Raw genomic sequence first — 20,974 nt, 5'->3', positions numbered from 1 at the left:
TTTGGTGTGGGTTCACAGTGTGGCGCATATTTGTAACGTAACAGTGTTAAAGTTGTTTTATACGGTACGGCTACCGTCAGTGTAAGCTGTGTGGCTGATGACTAAGTATGCTTTGCTGTCTCCTACGTGTGCAAGTAAAAGCTACATACAACATGTGGCCGGGCTGGCACGCTGTTTGTAAGTAAATGCTATAGAGGACAATTATTGCAGTGCAATTAGGGCACGCCCTTAATTTAGTAATTAGAGTGAAAATAGGATTATATTTTCCCTGGGAGTTATCTAGGAGAGGCACTGAGATCCATAAATCTCCTGGTAAAATCGGGGGGGTCGACAAGTATGCAGCTGAGCCGCATCAGAGTGGTCAAAGGGCCGCATGCGGCTCCGGAGCCGCGGGTTGCCGACCCCTGGTCTAGATACACAGGTTACGATCCGATTCAAAAACGATATCCTTTTATTACAGACCGATTCGATTCCGAACGATACGATTCGATTTGACGGTTAATATTCAAGACTCCAAATCCCCAAGCATTGTGGCTTTATGGCACTGGCAAAAAAAACAGAACAACAAAATCACATGTCAATGTATTTATTTTTAGACATGGACCAAAAAAAGTCTGGCACGGGGTTTTAACTCACCGTACTCTTGGCCGTGTTTCCTCTTTGCATGCTGGTCGAGATTTGTAGTGCTGCCAGTGTACGTCAACGATGCTCGACACAATTTACAAATGGCATGGCTTCTGTCGAGCTTCCCTTCCTTCTTATAAAACCCAAAAACTTTCCACACTTTGGATTTCTGTCTCCCCGATGCGTTGAAAATCTTTCTCATTCCATTATCACCTTCGGTCAGACTGACGCTTTCGTTCTCCTCCACATTCATTTTCCGTGTTGTCTCTTGTTTATCACTCGTGCTAATGCCAGCTAGGCGGCTACCGCGTTTGGCGAGTAGCTTCAGCTCTCGCGTTGTTGTAGAGACGCTGACGCATATTGTAATCTAGCCAACCCATGCAAAGTCTCGCGATAACCGATCCATGACTCTATAACCGATTCAGCTAGGAATTCATGGATTATTCGCATTGATTGAGGAGTCTGCTACCGATGCAATCTAATCGCTCACTTGTTGAATCGCATACTCGGTCGCATCGGTTTATCTGTGATTATTTGGAGCACCACGTCTATTAAAGCAAAGGACCATTGTTTCAATGACTAAAATTTCGGATGCAGAGCAAAGTGAGTTGTTTTCCCTTCTGCAAATAGCATAATGTGAACGACCACAAACCGGAATTGATTTGATACAAACCGGTTCGGTGAGCCTTACGAGGAACTGAAATTCAAATTAAATGACTAAAGATAACTGACATTGTGCTGATGTTGTAAACAAAGCCTATGAGTAATAAGGACTGTGAAAATGTGATACTGAGCATGTTATGGCCATTAGAGAAAGGACATCAGCATTTTGCATGTAAAGCTTTCTAATTGCTGTATAAAATATGTCATTGCATTGTGCAAAGCGTTTGTGTGTGCATGCGTGTCTCCTGAAACCCGTCCGAACGGCGTGACTGCCAGAAATGCACTACCCCCAGCTTCACAGAACAGGAAGTAGATTGTTTTGCTTGCGGGAGGGGGAGCTAGCCGGGCCCCTGTGTGGGTGTCTCTTGCTTGTTTGTTAGTGGAACATCTTCTCCGTTTGTCCTAGTGTCACGCTCACTCTGCAAAGCAAACATGTCTTTCCTCACCTAATTCCTGCCCCATGGCCCTTCAGTGTGCAAAAACATGCTTTTAGTCTGGAATAGCCCTCATTAAGAAGAACAACAGGTTCATGCAATTGTGCAAATTGTTGTTTTTAGTATTTTGTTTGTCTGGGCTGATGTTCAATAAGTTAATTACTCGAACGATAAATGAAAAATTAACTCTAAGTTTTCCAGCCACGGTAGGCGCCTTCCAGGCCTACATGAGGTCGTGACGGGCAGCACAAGCAGTCACTGTTTGCGGTTTCAGCAGCTGCGAGCATTGGTGCTACGACGGTACTAATGATAACCGCTGTAAAAATCCCGACCTTTATTATTACTGTATTGAATTAAAATTATCGAAAAATCCTGATTGTAAACCACATGTTGATCAATGTATGGACGGGCTAGCGCAGGGGTCACCAACCCATTGGACCAAAAATACAAAACAAAAATCTGTCTGGAGCCGCAAAAATCAAAAGCCTTATATAAGTGTTATAATTAAGGCAACACATGATGTACAAACCCCGTTTCCATATGAGTTGGGAAATTGTGTTAGATGTAAATATAAACGGAATACAATGATTTGCAAATCCTTTTCAAGCCATATTCAGTTGAATGCACTACAAAGACAAGATATTTTATGTTCAAACTCATAAACTTTATTTTTTTTTTGCAAATAATAATTAACTTAGAATTTCATGGCTGCAACACGTGCCAAAGTAGTTGGGAAAGGGCATGTTCACCACTGTGTTACATGGCCTTTCCTTTTAACAACACTCCGTAAAGGTTTGGGAACGGAGGAGACACATTTTTGAAGCTTCTCAGGTGGAATTCTTTCCCATTCTTGCTTGATGTACAGCTTAAGTTGTTCAACAGCCCGGGGGTCTCCCTTCTGCTATTTTAGGCTTCATAATGCGCCACACATTTTCAATGGGAGACAGGTCTGGACTACAGGCAGGCCAGTCTAGTACCCGCACTCTTTTACTATGAAGCCTGTCTTGCTGAAATAAGCAGGGGCGTCCATGGTAACGTTGCTTGGATGGCAACATATGTTGCTCCGAAAGCTGTATGTACCTTTCAGCATTAATGGCGCCTTCACAGATGTGTAAGTTACCCATGTCTTGGGCACTAATACACCCCCATACCATCACAGATGCTGGCTTTTCAACTTTGCGCCTATAACAATCCGGATGGTTCTTTTCTTCTTTGGTCCGGAGGACACGACGTCCACAGTTTCCAAAAACAATTTGAAATGTGGACTCGTCAGACCACAGAACACTTTTCCACTTTGTATCAGTCCGTCTTAGATGAGCTCAGACCCAGCGAAGCCGACGGCGTTTCTGGGTGTTGTTGATAAACGGTTTTCGCCTTGCATAGGAGAGTTTTAACTTGCACTTACAGATGTAGCTGGGTCGGGTTTGGTTTTGGAATTGGATTGCATTGTTATGGTATTGCTGTGTATTGTTTTGTAGGATTGATTAATTTTAAAAAAATTAAAAAAAAATTTTTTTTGGAAATAATTTAAAAAAATTAAAAATCGATTTTTTAAAAATGAGAATCGATTCTGAATCGCACAACGTGAGAATCGCGATTCGAATCGATTTTTTCCCACACCCCTAGTATGTATTATCATTACATCAATGGTTTATTTGGTCTCAAAATAATGTTGACAATAATATTGTTTATCAGCAATAATTTGGAGGTCAATATAATCGCCGAGCAAAATTTGTTATCAGCCCAGGTCTCGTACCGTATTTTCTGGACTATAGAGCACACCAGGATATAAGCAACATCCACTAATTGTTCGAGGAAAAAAAAAGTTCCATGTATTAGCCACACCGGACGATAAGCCGCAGATATATACGTTGTGAAATGAGTAAGATTCTGTAAATGTTTATTTACATACCTTAATTCTTTCCAAACGGTGTCGGTAATACGGCAGTGGAACGACTGATCAAACAAAACAGAAGTCATCGTCATGGACCCACTAGCTGCGGAAGCTAGCTCTCCAACCAGCTAAACAGACTCAACTCTACGGTGACGTTTTGGTGAATTTACTGAGGAATTTGTGAAACTGAAACAATACAAAAAGATAATATAAAAATAATATTAACACAGACACTTGTAAACGTGTTGGCATTTTAGCTAATGCTAACGATGCCAGCTTCATTACATTACGATAGCACGTACAAATATGCATTAAAACACTCTCAACAGACATCACACATGGGACGGTTTAGTACGTATAAACAGTTTTAGTTATACTGTTGCTTGGAGTGATTAATGAAGAATTCATACGAGTGAAAATGCTATGACTGAACCGCTCTGATAAATAGGCAAACTCGTCCAAAAGATGGCGCCATAGCACAAACAATAAAACACCCTCTGAATGTTTTTGCTTGTTTTTTTAATCAAATTATTTTTTTATTATGGCCGCCAGCGAAGAAAAATCCATAAATTAGCCGTTCCGTTTTATAAGCCGCAGGGTTCAAAGTGTAGGAAAAGAGTAGCGGCTTATAGTACGGTCGTTTCATTGTGTTGCTTGTTTTTCGTAATACTCAAGAGTCTGCATAAGTGTTGCATGCATCCCTTTGGTAGCAGCGCTAATCCGATGCTCAAGATTAGATTAATGGTTGTTGTTATTGATGGTTTGTCTTGGCGCTTCTTGCTTGTAGTGTTGGCAGCAGGTGTAAACTCAAGTGTAAATTAGAAGTTGGCCTGACACCCACAACTTTACTGTGAGTGAGTTAATGTAAGAAATCACTCGGATAAAGTCAATGCAACCAAGGTCCATTTATCCTTTCTTTAAATAAAAGCTTTTGTGATTCTTGGGGGGATTCCACTGGGAAGTTTTTTGGCAAACTTTCCCCATGACATCTTTGAGTTGTGTGTTTTGGTCCCAGATAAAAGCTATTTTGCTCAGGAATAAATTATTTACCTTTTAAAAGAGTTCTTGCTTCTTCGTCAGAATGTTGGTGCAAACTAGGGATGGGCAACATGTCCTTAATTACGACCTCCGTCGTCTTTTCTCTTCCCGCTTGAAGCATCCTTGCCTCGTCTGATTGGGCAGCCGTGGCCGTTTTTGATGACCATGTGCACATCAATGACCGCCTCCTGAAAGTGTGACACTATGACACGCTGCCACTCGCACAATGTTGCCTGAAGCATGAGCATGAATGTTTCTGCTTTGACATCTTAAGGTATCGTTGAATAAATACCCCTCCTCTTGTCTTTTCTGACAGATATGGCGGCCATTCGCAAGAAGCTGGTGATTGTCGGCGATGGAGCTTGCGGTAAAACATGCCTCCTCATCGTTTTCAGCAAAGACCAGTTTCCGGAAGTCTATGTGCCTACCGTGTTTGAGAACTACATAGCTGATATCGAAGTTGACGGAAAACAGGTTTGTACCAACTTCCTTGTACTAAATTGATCAAGTGAGAATGTTTTACTCCTGCTTGCATTGATCTGTGGAACGTTGATGATGATGCGTACATTTAGCTAAGTACTTACTAGGGCTGCAACTGACGATTCATTTGATAGTTGATTAGTCAACAACAGGGTTTTTCCTGGCTCAAGTTGAGGCAGAGGTGGTACAATCCTGACCATTCACCAGAATTTTAACACAAACAAATTATAGTTTTTTTCAATTTACAGTAATATGTTGTAAAATGTATTGTCATTTTTATCAATTTGATGGCTGTAAAATCATAAGTCAAGCAGATGTTTAAGTATTCATTTTTGTTTAGACTAACAATGTTTGGAAAGTATAACATTATACTGTAATATTTGTTGCAATATTGGATACTATTAAAGTTTAAAAAGCATGCAATTTCCAGCAGTACATATATTTTTTCTGTCAGCCATTACATTTAGTGAGAAAATATGAAGTACTTTATTGACACATATCATTTCCAGGTGTTTGCGGGCCAGATAAAATGATGTCGCGGGCCAGATCTGAGCCTTGAGTTTGACACCTGTGGCCTAAGCGCTTGCATAAGAGAATGGTGGGCTCATAGCTTGTGTGGTGGGGCCACTTTTGCTTGAGACACTCATAGATGATTTTGAAGCAGCCTTCACGCGCTCTGTGGACAAAAATTTCCACATGTTGTCACCACCGTGAATTATTACATTTTAACTGCCTGTTACGTTAATTTCTCTGCTCTGTTTCACCTGGACTGTAGACTTTACTCCTCGCGAGATCGCTTTTTAAAGTAGTGGCTGATTTTGCCTGCCATATCCGCAACGGTAAAAACATAAACGTTACTCTTACACGGAGGAAGCTTTTTTTTAAATAAACACATGCTTGTAATGCTTTCTTGGGGCAACTCCTTTTAGTTGACCTTGTACCAGTCAATCTGTACCATGTCATAAAACTCTACCTGATCCTATGCAAATTTCTAATAAATTCTTCAATCAATCACCTATTAATAATTAGTCAGAAAAGGTTGGAAACGAAGCTAACACTACTAGCTGTGTTCACTTACCAGTAGGGATGATACTCGAAACCGGTTTTCCCGGTTGTTCGATAGGAAAAGAACCGAGTCCTCTGACTCGAATCCCTTTTTGAGAACCGGTACTCGTTATCGAGACCACTATAGTAAAGAAAAAGAGTTGGTTCTTTATTCGAATCCCTCGGAACGGATCCCATCCCGACCAGAAATGCCCCTTGAGACATCACAAGAATTTACGTCACGTAGCTCAGTCATTAGGCGCAGATAGGGAAAGCAGGAAAAACAATGGAATAATAAAGTTCAAAACAAAAAGTATAATCCAATGAATAACTTTACTGAGAGATTTGAGCAGGGTACAAACACATGACGAACACTTTTACGACCAACCGGAAACATAGCAACCAGGCTAGCAACGCACCACCTTTACGGCAGCTGTCACAACGTTCTTAAAGCAACCGCAGCACATACATATATATATATATATATATATATATATATATATATATATATATATATATATATATATATATATACATATATATATATATATATATATATATACAACATATATGACATCTCCCTTTTTCAAATTTTGTTTTTCTTTCCTTGTAAACAAAACAAAATCACACTGTAGATGTGTTGTCTGTCTAATTATAAATAATGCAGACGAGGCGTGTTGGCTGAGTTCTTGACGTTTACTTTCACGGGTGACGACATGCAACAACACTTTTCGGGGCTACCGCGCATGCTCGTCACTCCCGTTGCATGCTGGGTAGTGTAGTTGTTATATTCCCTAGCTCATAACATCACATCTTCCCCCCTATAAAGAAAGATTTTAACTCAATAAAGTGTATTTCTTTTTTTAGCTTTAACTTTTCATTTTTTTAGCATTGTAACCACATTTGCAAACAACTTTTGTCTTCATAGAATGTTCTTTCAATAAAGAAATAAAGTGCAAAAATGTCAAAGCATCATAACAAACAGTTATGTCAAATAGCAGCAGAAGTGCACTTTTTGGAGAGCTGTATTATTTTCAGTTTTGTGCCCAAGGGACTGATTTTATTTAACACTATAGTATTATTTATACACATATAGTGATCACAGAGACAGGTTGTTTTTGTGTTACTGTATATATTTGTTTTTCTGAAAAATCCCATTTAATATACTTTGGGTAACAACAGTCAATATTTATTTATTTTATTGTATTTTTTTAGGGGGGTAACAGTCAATATTTATTTATTTATTAGATTTTATTTTTTTCTTATATAATAAAAGTGAGCTTTTGTTAAACCAAATATTGTGTTTTTTTTTCCATATACAACAACCTATCTGGACTCCATAAGAGAATCGATAAGGAATCGGTTCGATAAGAGGATTCGATAATAGGCTCGAACTCGATAATTTCTTATCAAACATCATCCCTACTTACCAGAGACAAAATGTTCACAGCACAGTCTGGAGTGTTCTGTAGGAGTCCAGTGATCCCTCCGTATCATGCTCCGTATGGCAGAAATCCACTTGGTACGGCGGTCAACGTTACGCACTAAGTAGCGGGAAAAAACATGAGGCCTCTGCAATGTTCCACGCCATCGTCTGCTGGGGTGGGGGGAGCATGGCCAGAGACAAGAGCAGACCCAACAAAGCAACCAAGAGACTCCACCCTCGGCCGCCACTAACTCTCGGGCCAGTGTCCATTACATTACTTTAATTGATTTCCCCTTAAAAAAAACCCTCATTTTTAATGTGTGGTGGCTTTTATTTTGCAAAGTAGTAGTAGTAACGACTTCCTCGTTCATTTACGGAATCCGGTCAACTTCTTTTGTTTTCACTTTATCGAAGTGCGCATGTAAGTGATGTCGAGGCCACATTGGGGCAACATTGTGTCCTGTGCGCTTATAAGGGTAATCCAAACAGTCAGCTGGAAAAAAAATAGAATTTTTAAAAAATCCGATTTGGTCCGCAGTGTAAAAATAGCCCATGACAAGTACGAACACATCCTATTACTGTTGCAATCAAGGAGTTTTGCATCAAAAAGTGTTGTGTGAGTTGCCGATGGCTCGTATTATCAAAGGGATTTGTTCTTTTGAGCTGGTCCCTCCTCCGGGATCACCACTTGGCAAAACAGGAAATGACTCCTACCTCCCTCGGTTTCCTGTTCAGACGAGCAACAACAATATCTCCTCCAAATCCTCCTCTCCATCCATCCCTCAGGACCTTCCTCATCCCTCAAGATAACAAACTTTTCAATTTCCTGTCCTTTTTGCACTCCGGACAAGGTGCCAAGGAGGGGTTAACCGGTTTTGGGCGGAAAAGTTCAAGTTTTGAGTCCAGTGGGGGATAATTATGACTATTCAAGGGTTCCTACCGCCCCCTGAGAGTTAGAGCATTATACAACCAGATGAAGTGGATTCGTGCTTTCACTCAAATCTCCCACCTTCGATGGATAGGGCGTTTTCTAAAAATAGGGGTTTCTGGTTCTTGCTGCCTTTGCTCCCAAAAGTTCCAGCGGGAACGTTTGCTCATACATCGTGCTGCCACCTCCCACCCTCTGCCTCTGCAGACCTCTATTTTGGGACCGCCGACTGATGCCTGCGCTCCTGTCTGTGGCCGCAGCTTTGTCTTTGGGCTTTAGCGTGAAGGTCCTTTTTATTTTAACGCTCTTTTTTCTTTTTTTTTTAAAAGCTTGAATTCACCAAGTCAGCTAAAAGATTAGCCAAAGATTGCAGTACCTTGCTGTGAGAAGTGGCTGTTGTTGCCCCGTGCAAGCACAGAAGATTTGATGCCCGCTAATCTCCCACTTTCTCTAATTGAATTAATCAGTGGCTTGAAGGGATGATGCCAACCAAGCCCCGTGTTCATTTCCACAACGATGACGACAGACGCGACAAGCTGATTAGCTCTTAGCAATGATTGCGGAAGCAACATCTCCAACACTTCAATTTCCTACTCATTTGAGCTTAAGAAGTGAAATGTTGTGCAGTTGCAGACATTTGCGATTCGTCCAGCCAGGGTCAAAAGTTGACATACACTTGTAAAGAACATCATGTCATGGCTGTCTAGAGTCTCCAATAATTTCTACAACTCTTATTTTTTTGTGATAGAGTGAATGGAGCACATACTTGTTGGTCACAAAAAAACATTGATGAAGTTTGGTTCTTTTATGAATTTATTATGAGTCTACTGAAAATGTGACCAAATGTGCTGGGTCAAAAGTATACACATTTGCTTACATGTCCCTTGGCAAGTTTCACTGCAATAAGGTGCTTTTGGTAGCCATCCACAAGCTTCTGCTTGAATTTTTGACCACTCCTCTTGACAATATTGGTGAAGTTCAGCTAAATTTGTTGGTTTTCTGGCAAGGACTTGTTTCTTCAGCATTGTCAACACGTTTAAGTCAGGACTTTGGGAAGGCCATTCTAAAACCTTAATTCTAGCCTGATTTAGCCATTCCTTTACCACTTTTGACGTGTGTTTGGGGTCATTGTCCTGTTGGAACACCCAACTGCGTTTAAGACCCAACCTCCGGGCTGATGATTTTAGGTTGTCCTGAAGAATTTGGAGGTAATCCTCCTTTTTCATTGTCCCATGTTGACTTTGGACTAGCACATACTTGCCAACCTTGAGACCTCCAATATCGGGAGGTGGGGAGTAGGGGGGGCGTGGTTATTTACCGCTAGAATTCACCAACTCGAGTATTTCATATATATAGAACTTGAATACACCTCACGGTGATGCTTGGACACGTCATCAGTGATAAACCCGGGGTCATAGGGTGTTTCGGGTCTTTAATCATCAGACACCCTCGCCCGGGCGACCCAGCCGGGGGTGATCAGACCCCGGCCTGTGTCCAAGTAGCGCACCACGGATCCCCCCTACGGATCCACAGCCACCGGGAGGCCTTTTCTGCGGCCTCTAGGATGTTCTTGGTGGCTTTTCTCGACTGCAGTCCTCTAATGCCAAGGATTCTGAACACACGCTGTAGTGAGTGACCAGCAAAACCTCTGCACCCAATCTCGACTGGTTCACAGCGGGCTCTCCAGCCGTTACTCCGACACTCTACAGTGAGCTCAGCGTATTTGGCCCTCTTTCGCTCATTTGCTTCGTCAATTCGCTCCTCCCAGGGAACAGTCAGCTCCAGTAGCACCACTTGCTTGGATGACTCCGATGTTAACACCATGTCTGGGCGGAGTGACGTGGAAGCGATATTGGCCGGGAACTTGAGTTGCCTTCCCAGGTCAACATGGAGCTGCCAGTCACGAGCGGTGGCCAGGAGCCCTCCTGAGAAGTTGGGCTGGCGGCTTGCCTTCTGTCCTGCTCTGATGAAGGTGATTGACTGCTTCGGGGCGGCCTGGGACTTGCTGTTTTGTATCGCTGCGCAGATAGAATCCGCCAGGGCTTTTAAAACTTGGTCGTGGCGCCAGCGATACCGCCCCTCCCCTAGTGCCTTTGGGCAACAGCTCAGGATGTGCTCCAAGGTGCCCCTCCTCTGGCACAGTTTACACTCCGGAGTGTCTGCTAGGCCCCAGATGTGCAGGTTGGCGGGGCATGGGAGGACATCGTACACAGACTGTATGAGGAATTTTGTGCGCAGAGGTTCAGCTCTCCAGAGCTCTGCCCAGGTGAGTTTTCGAGGTTCTGCATGCTCCCACCTTGTCCACGCCCCTTGTTTGGACATGCTGACCATCCGGCAGCAACGTTCTTCCTCCACCTCTGCACGGATCTCCTCTTGGACCAGTTGGCGCTTCTCCTTGCCACGGGCCCGGTCCCAACGTGGCTTTGGAAAGCTGCCGAGGCCTGCCCTTCCCCTTGCCACAGTACCCAACAAGGTTTTGTGCCTCAGCCGCGCCTCTGCTCTGCTTACGGCTTCTTGTGCCTGCCACTTCCTCCCGGTCTTAACAACGATTCCTGCCGAGGCGACCTTGACATCTGCGGAGTCTCTGTACATCATTACCTCTCTGGAGCGGGTGACTTTGAATTCCTCCAACAGTCCCCTGAGAGGGAGCTGCAGCTTGGTGGAATGGCCATAAAGAGCAATGCTGCTTAAGGACCGAGGGAGCCCCAGCCATCTCCTCAGGAACTGGCTGATGGTCTTCTCTAGTACCTCAACCGTTGTCATTGGTACCTCGTAGATTAACAGAGGCCAGAGTATTCTAGGCAAGACTCCGTGTTGGTACATCCAGGCTTTAAACTTTCCTGGGAGACCAGATCTGTCGATGGCTGTGAGCCATGAGGTCAGGTCGCTCTTTGTCTGCTGCAAGGCCACTGCGTCCTTCAGGGAGCTATCAAAGATCTTGCCCAGGCTCTTAACAGGTCTTTCGGTCACCGTTGGAATCAAGTACCCTCCAACTGTAAAGCGGAAATGGTCGGCCACTTTACCTTTCTTTAGGACCAGAGACCTGGACTTTGCTGGCTTGAAGCTCATCTTTGCCCATGTGATGAGCCGTTCAAGCCCCTGGAGGAGCCACCTGCACCCAGGCACAGATGTGGTCATCACTGTCAAGTCATCCATAAAAGCTCTTATGGGGGGCTGCCGGGTCCCAGATCTTGATTTTGGCCCTCTGCATTCAACCTCCGCAGACTTGACAATCATGTTCATTGCCAAGGAGAAGAGTGACACTGAGATTGTACAACCAGTGATTATGCCCTTCTCCAGGCGGTGCCAGGCAGATGTTACTTGGCTTGAGGAGACTCTTGCTTCGAAGTTGTTGTAGTAGTCCATGATGAGGTTACAGATTTTCCCAGGAACATGGTGTCTTGTCAGTGCTATTTCAACAAGTTTGTGCGGGATAGATCCGTAGGCGTTGGTTAAGTCAAGCCAGAGAGTTGCCAAATCTCCTTTGTTCTCCCTTGCCTCCCGGATCAACTGTGTCACCACTCCTGTATGCTCCAGGCACCCAGGCACTCCAGGTACTCCCCCCTTCTGGACAGAGGTGTCTATGTAGGCATTCTTCAAGAGGAACTCGGTAAGTCGTTGGGACAGGATCTTAAAGAAAATCTTGCTCTCAACGCTGAGCAGCGAGATTATACGAAACTGCTCGATGTTGCTGGAGTTCTCTTCTTTCGGGATCCAGACGCCCTCCGCGTATCTCCACTGAGCAGAGACTTTCCCTCTCCGCCAAATCACCTTCAAGATCTTCCACAGACGCTTGAGGAGCCGTGGACACTGCTTGTAGACCTTGTAGGGTACACCGCTGGGGCCGGGGACAGAACCAGATCTAGCAGCTTTCACAACTTCCTTAACCTCTGCCAGGGTGGGTTCATCACTGTTGAATTGGGACACTGGATCTGCTGGAGTCACCAGTGCCTCAGAAGGGCCAAGCTCTTGATCTCTTGAAGAGTCACTGAAGGTGGCATTGAGATGATGGTCAATCTCTTCTACAGGGCAAGCGAGGTGACCACTTCGCTTCTGGCCCAAAAGCCTCTTAGTGAAGGTGAAGGGGTTGCCTATGAAGGCGCTTCGCTTCCGTGCCTTTTCCTTTCCCCTCCTTCGGTGCCATTCGGCCCTCCTCAACGTGATGAGCTTCTTTCTTACGATGTTAGTGAGTTCTGACAGAGGAGTTCTCTCCTCTTCCTTGGCTGCCTTAAACTGACGTCTTAAGGATTTGAGTTCTTGCCTCAACTCGCTTATCTTGACTTCGCGCCGATTGAGTTTTGCTGGGTTTCTAGCTGCTCCTTGCTTCTGTTCCACTCCAAAACGCTCACCTCCTATGCTCATTATGAGGGAGCACATGGTTTGAAGTTTCTGGTCAGCGTCACCCTTCGAAATGGATTCCAGGGCTTCATCTACGTCCTCATCCAGCTTGGTCCACTCCTTGCTGTTAGCGACAGGCCACTTTACCCGGCGGTGTTCCGATTTTCTGCTTGGTGGGGGGAAACGTGTTGCTTGGAGGTTCCGGGTACTGTGGGGAGACTCCGGACCTGGCTCCTCCTCCGTCTGACCAGGTTCAGCAGCAGGCACAACAGGAACTGTTGCATCTGCTGCCGTTTCTGAGCGTCGCTTCACTTGTTCCCTCCCAAGGCAGGCCATCTTAGTCTGGTGGATCTTCAGACCTCTCGAGTTCTTGCAGACCTTGCCACATATGCAGACTGCGCTCGTAATCCGTTGTCCATTTGCTTGGGTCATAACCATTAAATCCGTCCTGTTGGGATGCTCATCCTCCCCCCCTCTCGGGCATCCCTGGGGGTATTTTCCTGTAGGGTTCTTCGTAGCAAGATTTGGGTGCCCCCTCGCGGGAGCTGTAGGTCAGGGGGCTGGCCTTCCCTACCCCGGTTGCCGTCTCTCCGGGCTGTCCACTGTCTCTCCAGTTGTCACCACTCTTTTCGTGGACGTCATCCAGCCTTTCCTGGAGGTCACTGGCTCATATATATATATATGTATACATATATGTATGTATACATACATATATATATATATATATATATATATGTATGTATGTATGTATGTATGTATGTATATATATATATATATATATATATGTATATATATATGTATATATATATATATGTATATATATATATGTATATATATATATACATATATATATATATGTATATATATATATGTATGAAATACTTGACTTTCAGTGAATTCTAGCTATATATATATATATTTATTTTATTTACATAAAATAAATACTTGAATTATCTATCCATTAGATGGCAGTATTGTCCTGTTTAACTTCTCTGTTCATGACTGAGAAATCATTTCGGCCACCGTGTCCAATGGAGAAGTCTGTTCTACATATTTACAGGCAACATACACCTTCCCCTTCCAACTGCCCTGGATGAACTGAAATTCTTGTTTCCATTCGTTTTGGAACTTGCAAGCGTATTTATATTGTGGGAAAGCGGACGTGAGAATAGGCTGTCCCCACTCAGTCTCAGGTCCGCATTGAGCTGGAGAGGGCGTGGCCTCCAGCTCCGGCTGAATACCGGGAGTTTGTCGGGAGAAAATCTCTGCCGGGATGTTGTCGGGAGAGGCGCTGAATAACGGGATTCTCCCGCTAATAACGGGAGGGTTGGCAAGTATGGACTAGCAGCTGCACGACACCAAGACTGCGGTATAGCGACACGTGGCAGGCTTACACACACACATGCATCCACAAAAATATACGCCACACACACATACCCCACGCCCCATCCAACGCCCTTGACGCAAATCTCTTAAGGGTGATGGACGGCTGGGCAGTGCCTGAAGAGCTGCAGCCTGCCACCGTGGCCCCCACTCCCTCCCCTCTGTTGCTAGATATCTCGAGATGTTGTAATATGTATATGTGCTTTGCTACATCGTATCCACTTTAAAATAATTCTCCTCACTTTCAAAGCCATCCATAACCTTTCTCCATCTTATCTCTCTGACCTGATCCATGTCGCCACGCCCTCGCTTTCCCTAAGATCCTCTTCATCCATCCATCTGACTGTCGCTTTGTTTAAACTGTCCACCATGGGTGCCCGAGCTTTCAGCCGCTCTGCCCACATCTTTGGAACTCTTTGCCACCAGACCTTCGTAATTTAGACTCAATATCCCTCTTCAAATCAAGACTCAAAACACACATATTCCTGACTGCTTATTCATTGTAATCATCTTTTCTTCTCTATCTATGTTGTTGTTATCATTGTTGTTTTTATCCAATTTGATTTTATTGTTTTGATTTTGTACGGTGTCCTTGAATGCCTAGAAAGGCGCCTTATAAATAAAATGTATTATTATTATTATTATGGAGGTTTTTTCTCCACTCCAGACTCGGCCCCCTTAGGAGCCCAGTCTAGATTGTATTTTTTTACTCATCCTCCCCCAGCGTTTACCTTTTTGTTATCTTTTACGGGCCGCCAAGTGGTGACCCATCAGCGTTACTGTTCTGTAACCCTGTACACTGTTTGTTTGTCTAATCTTGAATGGGTTTGTTGTACTTGTGCAATGACAATAAAGACCTGTCTACCTAGGGATGATGTTTGATAAGAAATTATCGAGTTCGAGCCTATTATCGAATCCTCTTATCGAACCGATTCCTTATCAATTCTCTTATCGAGTCCAGATAGGTTGTTGTATATGGAAAAAAACACACATTTGGTTTAACAAAAGCTCACTTTTATTATATAAGAAAAAAATTTAATCTAATAAATAAATAAATATTGACTGTTACCCCCCTAAAAAAAATAAAAAAAATAAATAAACATTGACTGTTGTTACCCAAAGTATATTAAGTGGGATTTTTCAGAAAAACAAATATATACAGTAACACAAAAACAAGCTGTCTCTGTGATCACTATAGGTGTATAAATAATAATATAGTGTTAAATAAAATCCGTCCCTTGGGCACAAAACTGAAAATAATACAGCTCTCCAAAAAGTGCAATTCTGCTGCTATTTGACATAACTGTTTGTTATGATGCTTTGACATTTTTGCACTTTATTTCTTTATTGAAAGAAAATTCTATGAAGAGAAAGGTTGTTTGCAAATGTGGTTACAATGCTAAAAAATGAAAAGTTAAAGCTAAAAAAAAGAAATACACTTTATTGAGTTAACATTATTTCTTTATAGGGGGAAAGATGTGATGTTATGAGCTAGGCTAGGGAATATAACAACTACACTACCCAGCATGCAACGGGAGTGACGAGCATGCGCGGTAGCCCCGAAAAGTGTTGTTGCATGTCGTCACGCCGGCAGCTAAGAATGAGGTCATGAACACGCTGTGACAGTAAACGTCAAGAACTCAGCCAACACGCCTCGTCTGCATTATTTATAATTAGACAGACAACACATATACAGTGTGATTTTGTAACGTTTACAAGGAAAGAAAAACAAAAGTTAAAAAAGGGAGATGTGTTGTATATATATGTATGTGCTGCGGTTGCTTTAAGAACGTTGCGACAGCTGCCGTAAAGGATGTGCGTTGCTAGCCTGGGGCCGTACTTATCAAGCTTCTTAGAATTACTCCTAAGAAGTCTGCTAAGAGTTGACTTAAGAGTAAATAAATTCTTCGCTGAAAGCTGCACTTAAAAGTTAGTTATCAAGCGTCTTACTCACACTTTCAGCGAAGTTTAGGACTGAATCGTAAGTGTCACACTCAGAGCTGAATTACGACATTACTATGTGCCGTAAACGGAATTTTAGGTGACGTCATTTCTGTGTCCATAGAAATGACCAATCACGGAAGGGAATCCGTTGTCTAAGAATAAAGAAATATCTTGGAAATATTTAAGTGGACAATGGGAGTGTATATTTTGACAATAAATTACAAAATAATACAAAACAAACTAGTCCCCGCCGGCACTCACGCTACCGCTCCCTCTCTTCTCTCGCCCACACACTCACTAACGTCACTCACCTCACGGCCACACACATACGCTACTGTCATAACATTTTCTTTCCAATTCATTAATTAGGCAACTAATTTGAAACTGGTGTGGGTGGCTCTATATATACTAGCCCACTGCAGACACATGCAGAAATCAACAAGGAATCGAAAAGTATTAAATCTGTGACAAAAATAATATCCGCTCTGTCTAAACGATACCGTTTGATCAGCTGCTCGTCATCAAAAAAAACCAAACATTGTTCCGTTCCCTGAACGTTCGCGCACGTCTCTCTCGCCTCAGTGCCATCCCCTGCTGGCAACTCCTAACCACTTAAGACACCTCTGAAGGTCTCTTAAATATCGTGGAGAGTAGGAGTGATTCTTAGACTTAAGAACGTTGATAAAAAGCTTTTATTCTTAAGTTTGAGAGTAGGACTACATTTCGCAAATTCTCAGGACTTAAGTGTAAAATGGCACTCTAAGAAGCTTGATAAGTACGGCCCCTGGTTGCTATGTTTCCGGTTGGTCGTAAAAGTGTTCATCATGTGTTTGTACCCTGCTCAAATCTCTCAGTAAAGTTATTCATTGGATTATACCTTTTGTTTTGAACTTTTATTACACCTTGGAGCGCTTTTTCCGGTCCATTGTTTTTCCTGCTTTCGCTATCTGTGCCTAATGACTGAGCTACGTGACGTCCGAGGACTCGGTTCTTTTCTTATCGAACAACCGGGAAAACCGGTTTCGAGTATCATCCCTATGTCTACCTCCTAAAAGCGAGACTCAACAATTCTGATTGGCGAACAAGGCTGTCAGTCAAATGACGGTTATTTACCGCACTCATGACTTTTTGCAACAATTGAGCGGGAAAACTAGCAAATACTTCATTTTATTTGTTGTTTTTTTCCCTCCGCAGGTGGAGTTGGCATTGTGGGATACTGCAGGCCAAGAGGACTACGACAGGTTGAGGCCTCTCTCCTACCCGGACACTGACGTCATCTTAATGTGCTTTTCCATTGATAGCCCAGACAGTTTAGGTATGTTTTGCCTTACCCAAATAGTACATTTAAAAAATGACTTTGACAAATTAAGTGGTTATTTTATACATAGCAGCCAAAGATTAGTGGAGCTAAAAAAAACAACTAACCCTTGCCTTCAGCAAGCTGCAGAACAATCCATCATGAGAAGTGACTCTGTCCCCTTTTATAGTTGTCCCGCCTGAGTATTTCATCTTGCATGCTCTCACTTTCTCGGGACAGAAAACATTCCAGAGAAGTGGACGCCTGAGGTGAAGCACTTCTGTCCCAACGTTCCCATCATCCTGGTGGGGAACAAGAAAGACCTGAGGAACGACGATCACACGCGGAGAGAGCTGGCCAAGATGAAGCAGGTACACTGGCTCGAGAAAGGTCAACAGCATGCACACTTTTGAGACCCAATATCATGAGATCATCTGCAAAGTTAAAGGTCCAATATTACAGTATTTATTTTCATACAATTTGAAATAGGTCCCACAAGAGTGTAATGGAAGTTTGTTGTCCAAAATCAAGGCTTGATGCTAGAATTTAGTAAGCCATACTCGGAACGTAGTGCTTTTTGTGTCTGTAGTTTTAATACTAATGAGTAGTGTTTGTCCACGCCTGTCTCGTCAGTGTGTGCGTCTCCAAGAAGTGCTGTTGTGTACCTTTTACTCACTTTTTACCAGTGATGTCAAACAACTTTAATCAGATCATTTTAATTACCGTATTTTTCGGACTATAAGACGCAGTTTTTTTCATAGACTTATACTCAGGAGCGACTTACACTACCGTTCAAAAGTTTGGGGTCACATTGAAATGTCCTTATTTTTGAAGGAAAAGTACTGTACTTTTCAATGAAGATAACTTTAAACTAGTCTTAACTTGAAAGAAATACACTCTATACATTGCTAATGTGGTAAATGACTATTCTAGCTGCAAATGTCTGCTTTTTGGTGCAATATCTACATAGGTGTATGGAGGCCCATTTCCAGCAACTATCACTCCAGTGTTCTAATGGTACAATGTGTTTGCTCATTGGCTCAGAAGGCTAATTGATGATTAGAAAACCCTTGTGCAATCATGTTCACACATCTGAAAACAGTTTAGCTCGTTACAGAAGCTACAAAACTGACCTTCCTTTGAGCAGATTGAGTTTCTGGAGCATCACATTTGTGGGGTCAATTAAACGCTCCAAATGGCCAGAAAAAGAGAACTTTCATCTGAAACTCGACGGTCTATTCTTGTTCTTAGAAATGAAGGCTATTCCACAAAATTGTTTGGGTGACCCCAAACTTTTGAACGGTAGTGTAGGTGTGAAATGATTAACACATTAGCGTAAAATATCAAATAATATTATTTAGCTCATTCACGTAAGAGACTAGACGTATAAGATTTCCTGGGATTTAGCGATTAGGAGTGACAGATTGTTTGGTAAACGTATAGCATGTTCTATATGTTATAGTTATTTGAATGACTCTTACCATAATATGTTACGTTAACATACCAGGCACCTTCTCAGTTGGTTATTTATGCCTCATATAACGTACACTTATTCAGCCTGTTGTTCACTATTCCTTATTTATTTAAAATTGCCTTTCAAATGTCTATTCTACGTGTTGGCTTTTATCAAATACATTTCCCCAAAAAATGCGAATTATACTCCAGTGCGACTTATATATGTTTTTTTCCTTCTTTATTATGCATTTTCGGCAGGTGCGACTTATACTCCGAAAAATACGGTATATGTTTTTAGTAACACTTTAGTATGGGGAACATATTCTAAGTAACAAAGACTTCATTTAGAGTTATTTGGACACTAGGGGAACATATTCTAAGTAATAAAGACCTAATTTAGAGTTATTTGGTTAGGGTTAGGGCCAGGGTTAAAGGGTTAGGGTTATAATAAGGCCATGCCGAATAAGGAATTAATAAGTACTTAATAATGACTAGTTAAGAGCCAATATGTTACTAATTTGCATGTTAATAAGCAACTAATAAAATGTTCCCCATACTAAAGTGTTACCATGTTTTTTTTACTGGTGCACAAAATGAAGCGTGCATGAACATCACCTTGTTCAAACAACAAAACCAACACAGTGCATGAACTCACAACAAATGACACACCTGCAAGCCAGTCAGCTGTTGCCGTATCCGTAATACGTCGATTGGGAGAAGTTTGTATTTACACGATGAGTCGGGTGTGTCTTGACCTCCGCCGAACCCCTGAGGCCGACTCACCGAACCCCTAGGGTTCCATCGAACCCAGGTTAAGAACCACGGTCGACCAGGAACAAGGGTCCTAGTCTAGAAGGTGACCAAGAAGTCGATGGTCACTGTGTCAGAGTTATAAAGCGGAGGAAAAAAGAAGTGGCTTAAAGCCCGGAATTTACACTTTCTATATTTTTTCTTCCATAGTTCAGTTTGTCATCTGTTTCTTTGTCACTCGTTAGACTCGCTAACCTCTTTTTGTCTCGACACGCAGGAGCCGGTGAAGACGGAAGAAGGCCGAGAAATGGCCACCAGGATCAACGCCTTCGGCTACCTGGAGTGCTCGGCCAAGACCAAAGATGGCGTGCGGGAGGTGTTCGAGATGGCCACCAGGGCGGCGCTGCAGGTCCGCAAGCGCAAGAAGAGAAGCGCCTGCGCGCTGTTGTGAGCCATCCGTCCACTCACACACACACACACACATGCACACACACACACACACACCGTGAGAAAACAGACTGGCCTTTTTATCGAACGGCATCTTTGTACTGTGTGCTGCATTTCACAATAAGAGTCAGGCAGGCCGATTGTATGCAAACATACAGGAAACGGACTTTGTCCATATTAGAAATGGATGTTATCAATTCCTCGTTGATTTTGCTTTTCTTTAAACACACGCATGTTTTCTTTTGTATTCGTCACCAGGCAGCCATGTTAGAATGCAATATTGTTGAGTGAGGGCGGGCAGCGACCTTTCCTCGCTAACGTTCTGTCTCTCTGAGGAAGGTGCCGCCCCACAAAATGATTCGCCGCAAAACGGAACGTGTGCGTAACAGCTAGTGCCTTTTTCTAAGTTGTCTGCACACGTGTGCGCTTGTCATTGGGAGCGACACGGCAGCCGAGGTTTTTCCGCGCCGCTGACCTCGACGTCCCCCCGGTTGCTGCCGACAACCAACAAAGGAGTTCTTGCCATTTTTACCCGAGATGAGATTTATCGCGCGTTGCCAATTTGCCGTTCAAAACGACCCGACGTGGTGTGAGTAACTCAACATGTTGGCTGCAGAACCCTAACATCCTCCTTGTGTAGAACTAGCTCCGCGGTTTTGGGACACACCCTTTTTTGGAATCTGTGCTTGACAGGTAAACCGATTCATGCAACTCCTTGTGTCTCAGTTTCTAGTGGGTCGGCATTCTTTTCGTGTTCGGCCCAGTGAGGAGTTAATGGGGTTTTTTCCACCCCCGCGCTCTTCTTGGTGCCTTCTCTGTTCTGGTTCTT

The 20,974-nt window shown here is 43.1% G+C and overlaps 1 protein-coding gene across 1 annotated transcript in view; it reads left to right on the top strand.

Annotated features, from left to right (window-relative positions):
* LOC133643470 (rho-related GTP-binding protein RhoA-D-like) overlaps positions 1 to 20,974 on the top strand; it is a 41,488-nt gene that overhangs the window by 18,527 nt on the left and 1,987 nt on the right. The window contains exons 2-5 of the mRNA XM_062038080.1: positions 4,970 to 5,127; positions 17,391 to 17,511; positions 17,734 to 17,864; positions 19,976 to 20,974. The exon at positions 19,976 to 20,974 is cut by the window's right edge and continues 1,987 nt beyond it. Coding sequence (XP_061894064.1) covers positions 4,972 to 5,127; positions 17,391 to 17,511; positions 17,734 to 17,864; positions 19,976 to 20,149 — 582 coding nt within the window. The 5' untranslated portion in view covers positions 4,970 to 4,971 and the 3' untranslated portion in view covers positions 20,150 to 20,974. The remainder of the gene's footprint in view (positions 1 to 4,969; positions 5,128 to 17,390; positions 17,512 to 17,733; positions 17,865 to 19,975) is intronic.

This window comes from Entelurus aequoreus, linkage group LG26, assembly GCF_033978785.1.
Source record: "Entelurus aequoreus isolate RoL-2023_Sb linkage group LG26, RoL_Eaeq_v1.1, whole genome shotgun sequence".
Lineage (NCBI taxonomy): Eukaryota > Metazoa > Chordata > Actinopteri > Syngnathiformes > Syngnathidae > Entelurus > Entelurus aequoreus.
Note: the sequence above shows the minus strand (reverse complement) of the source record. Positions and strands in the feature narration are given on the sequence as shown.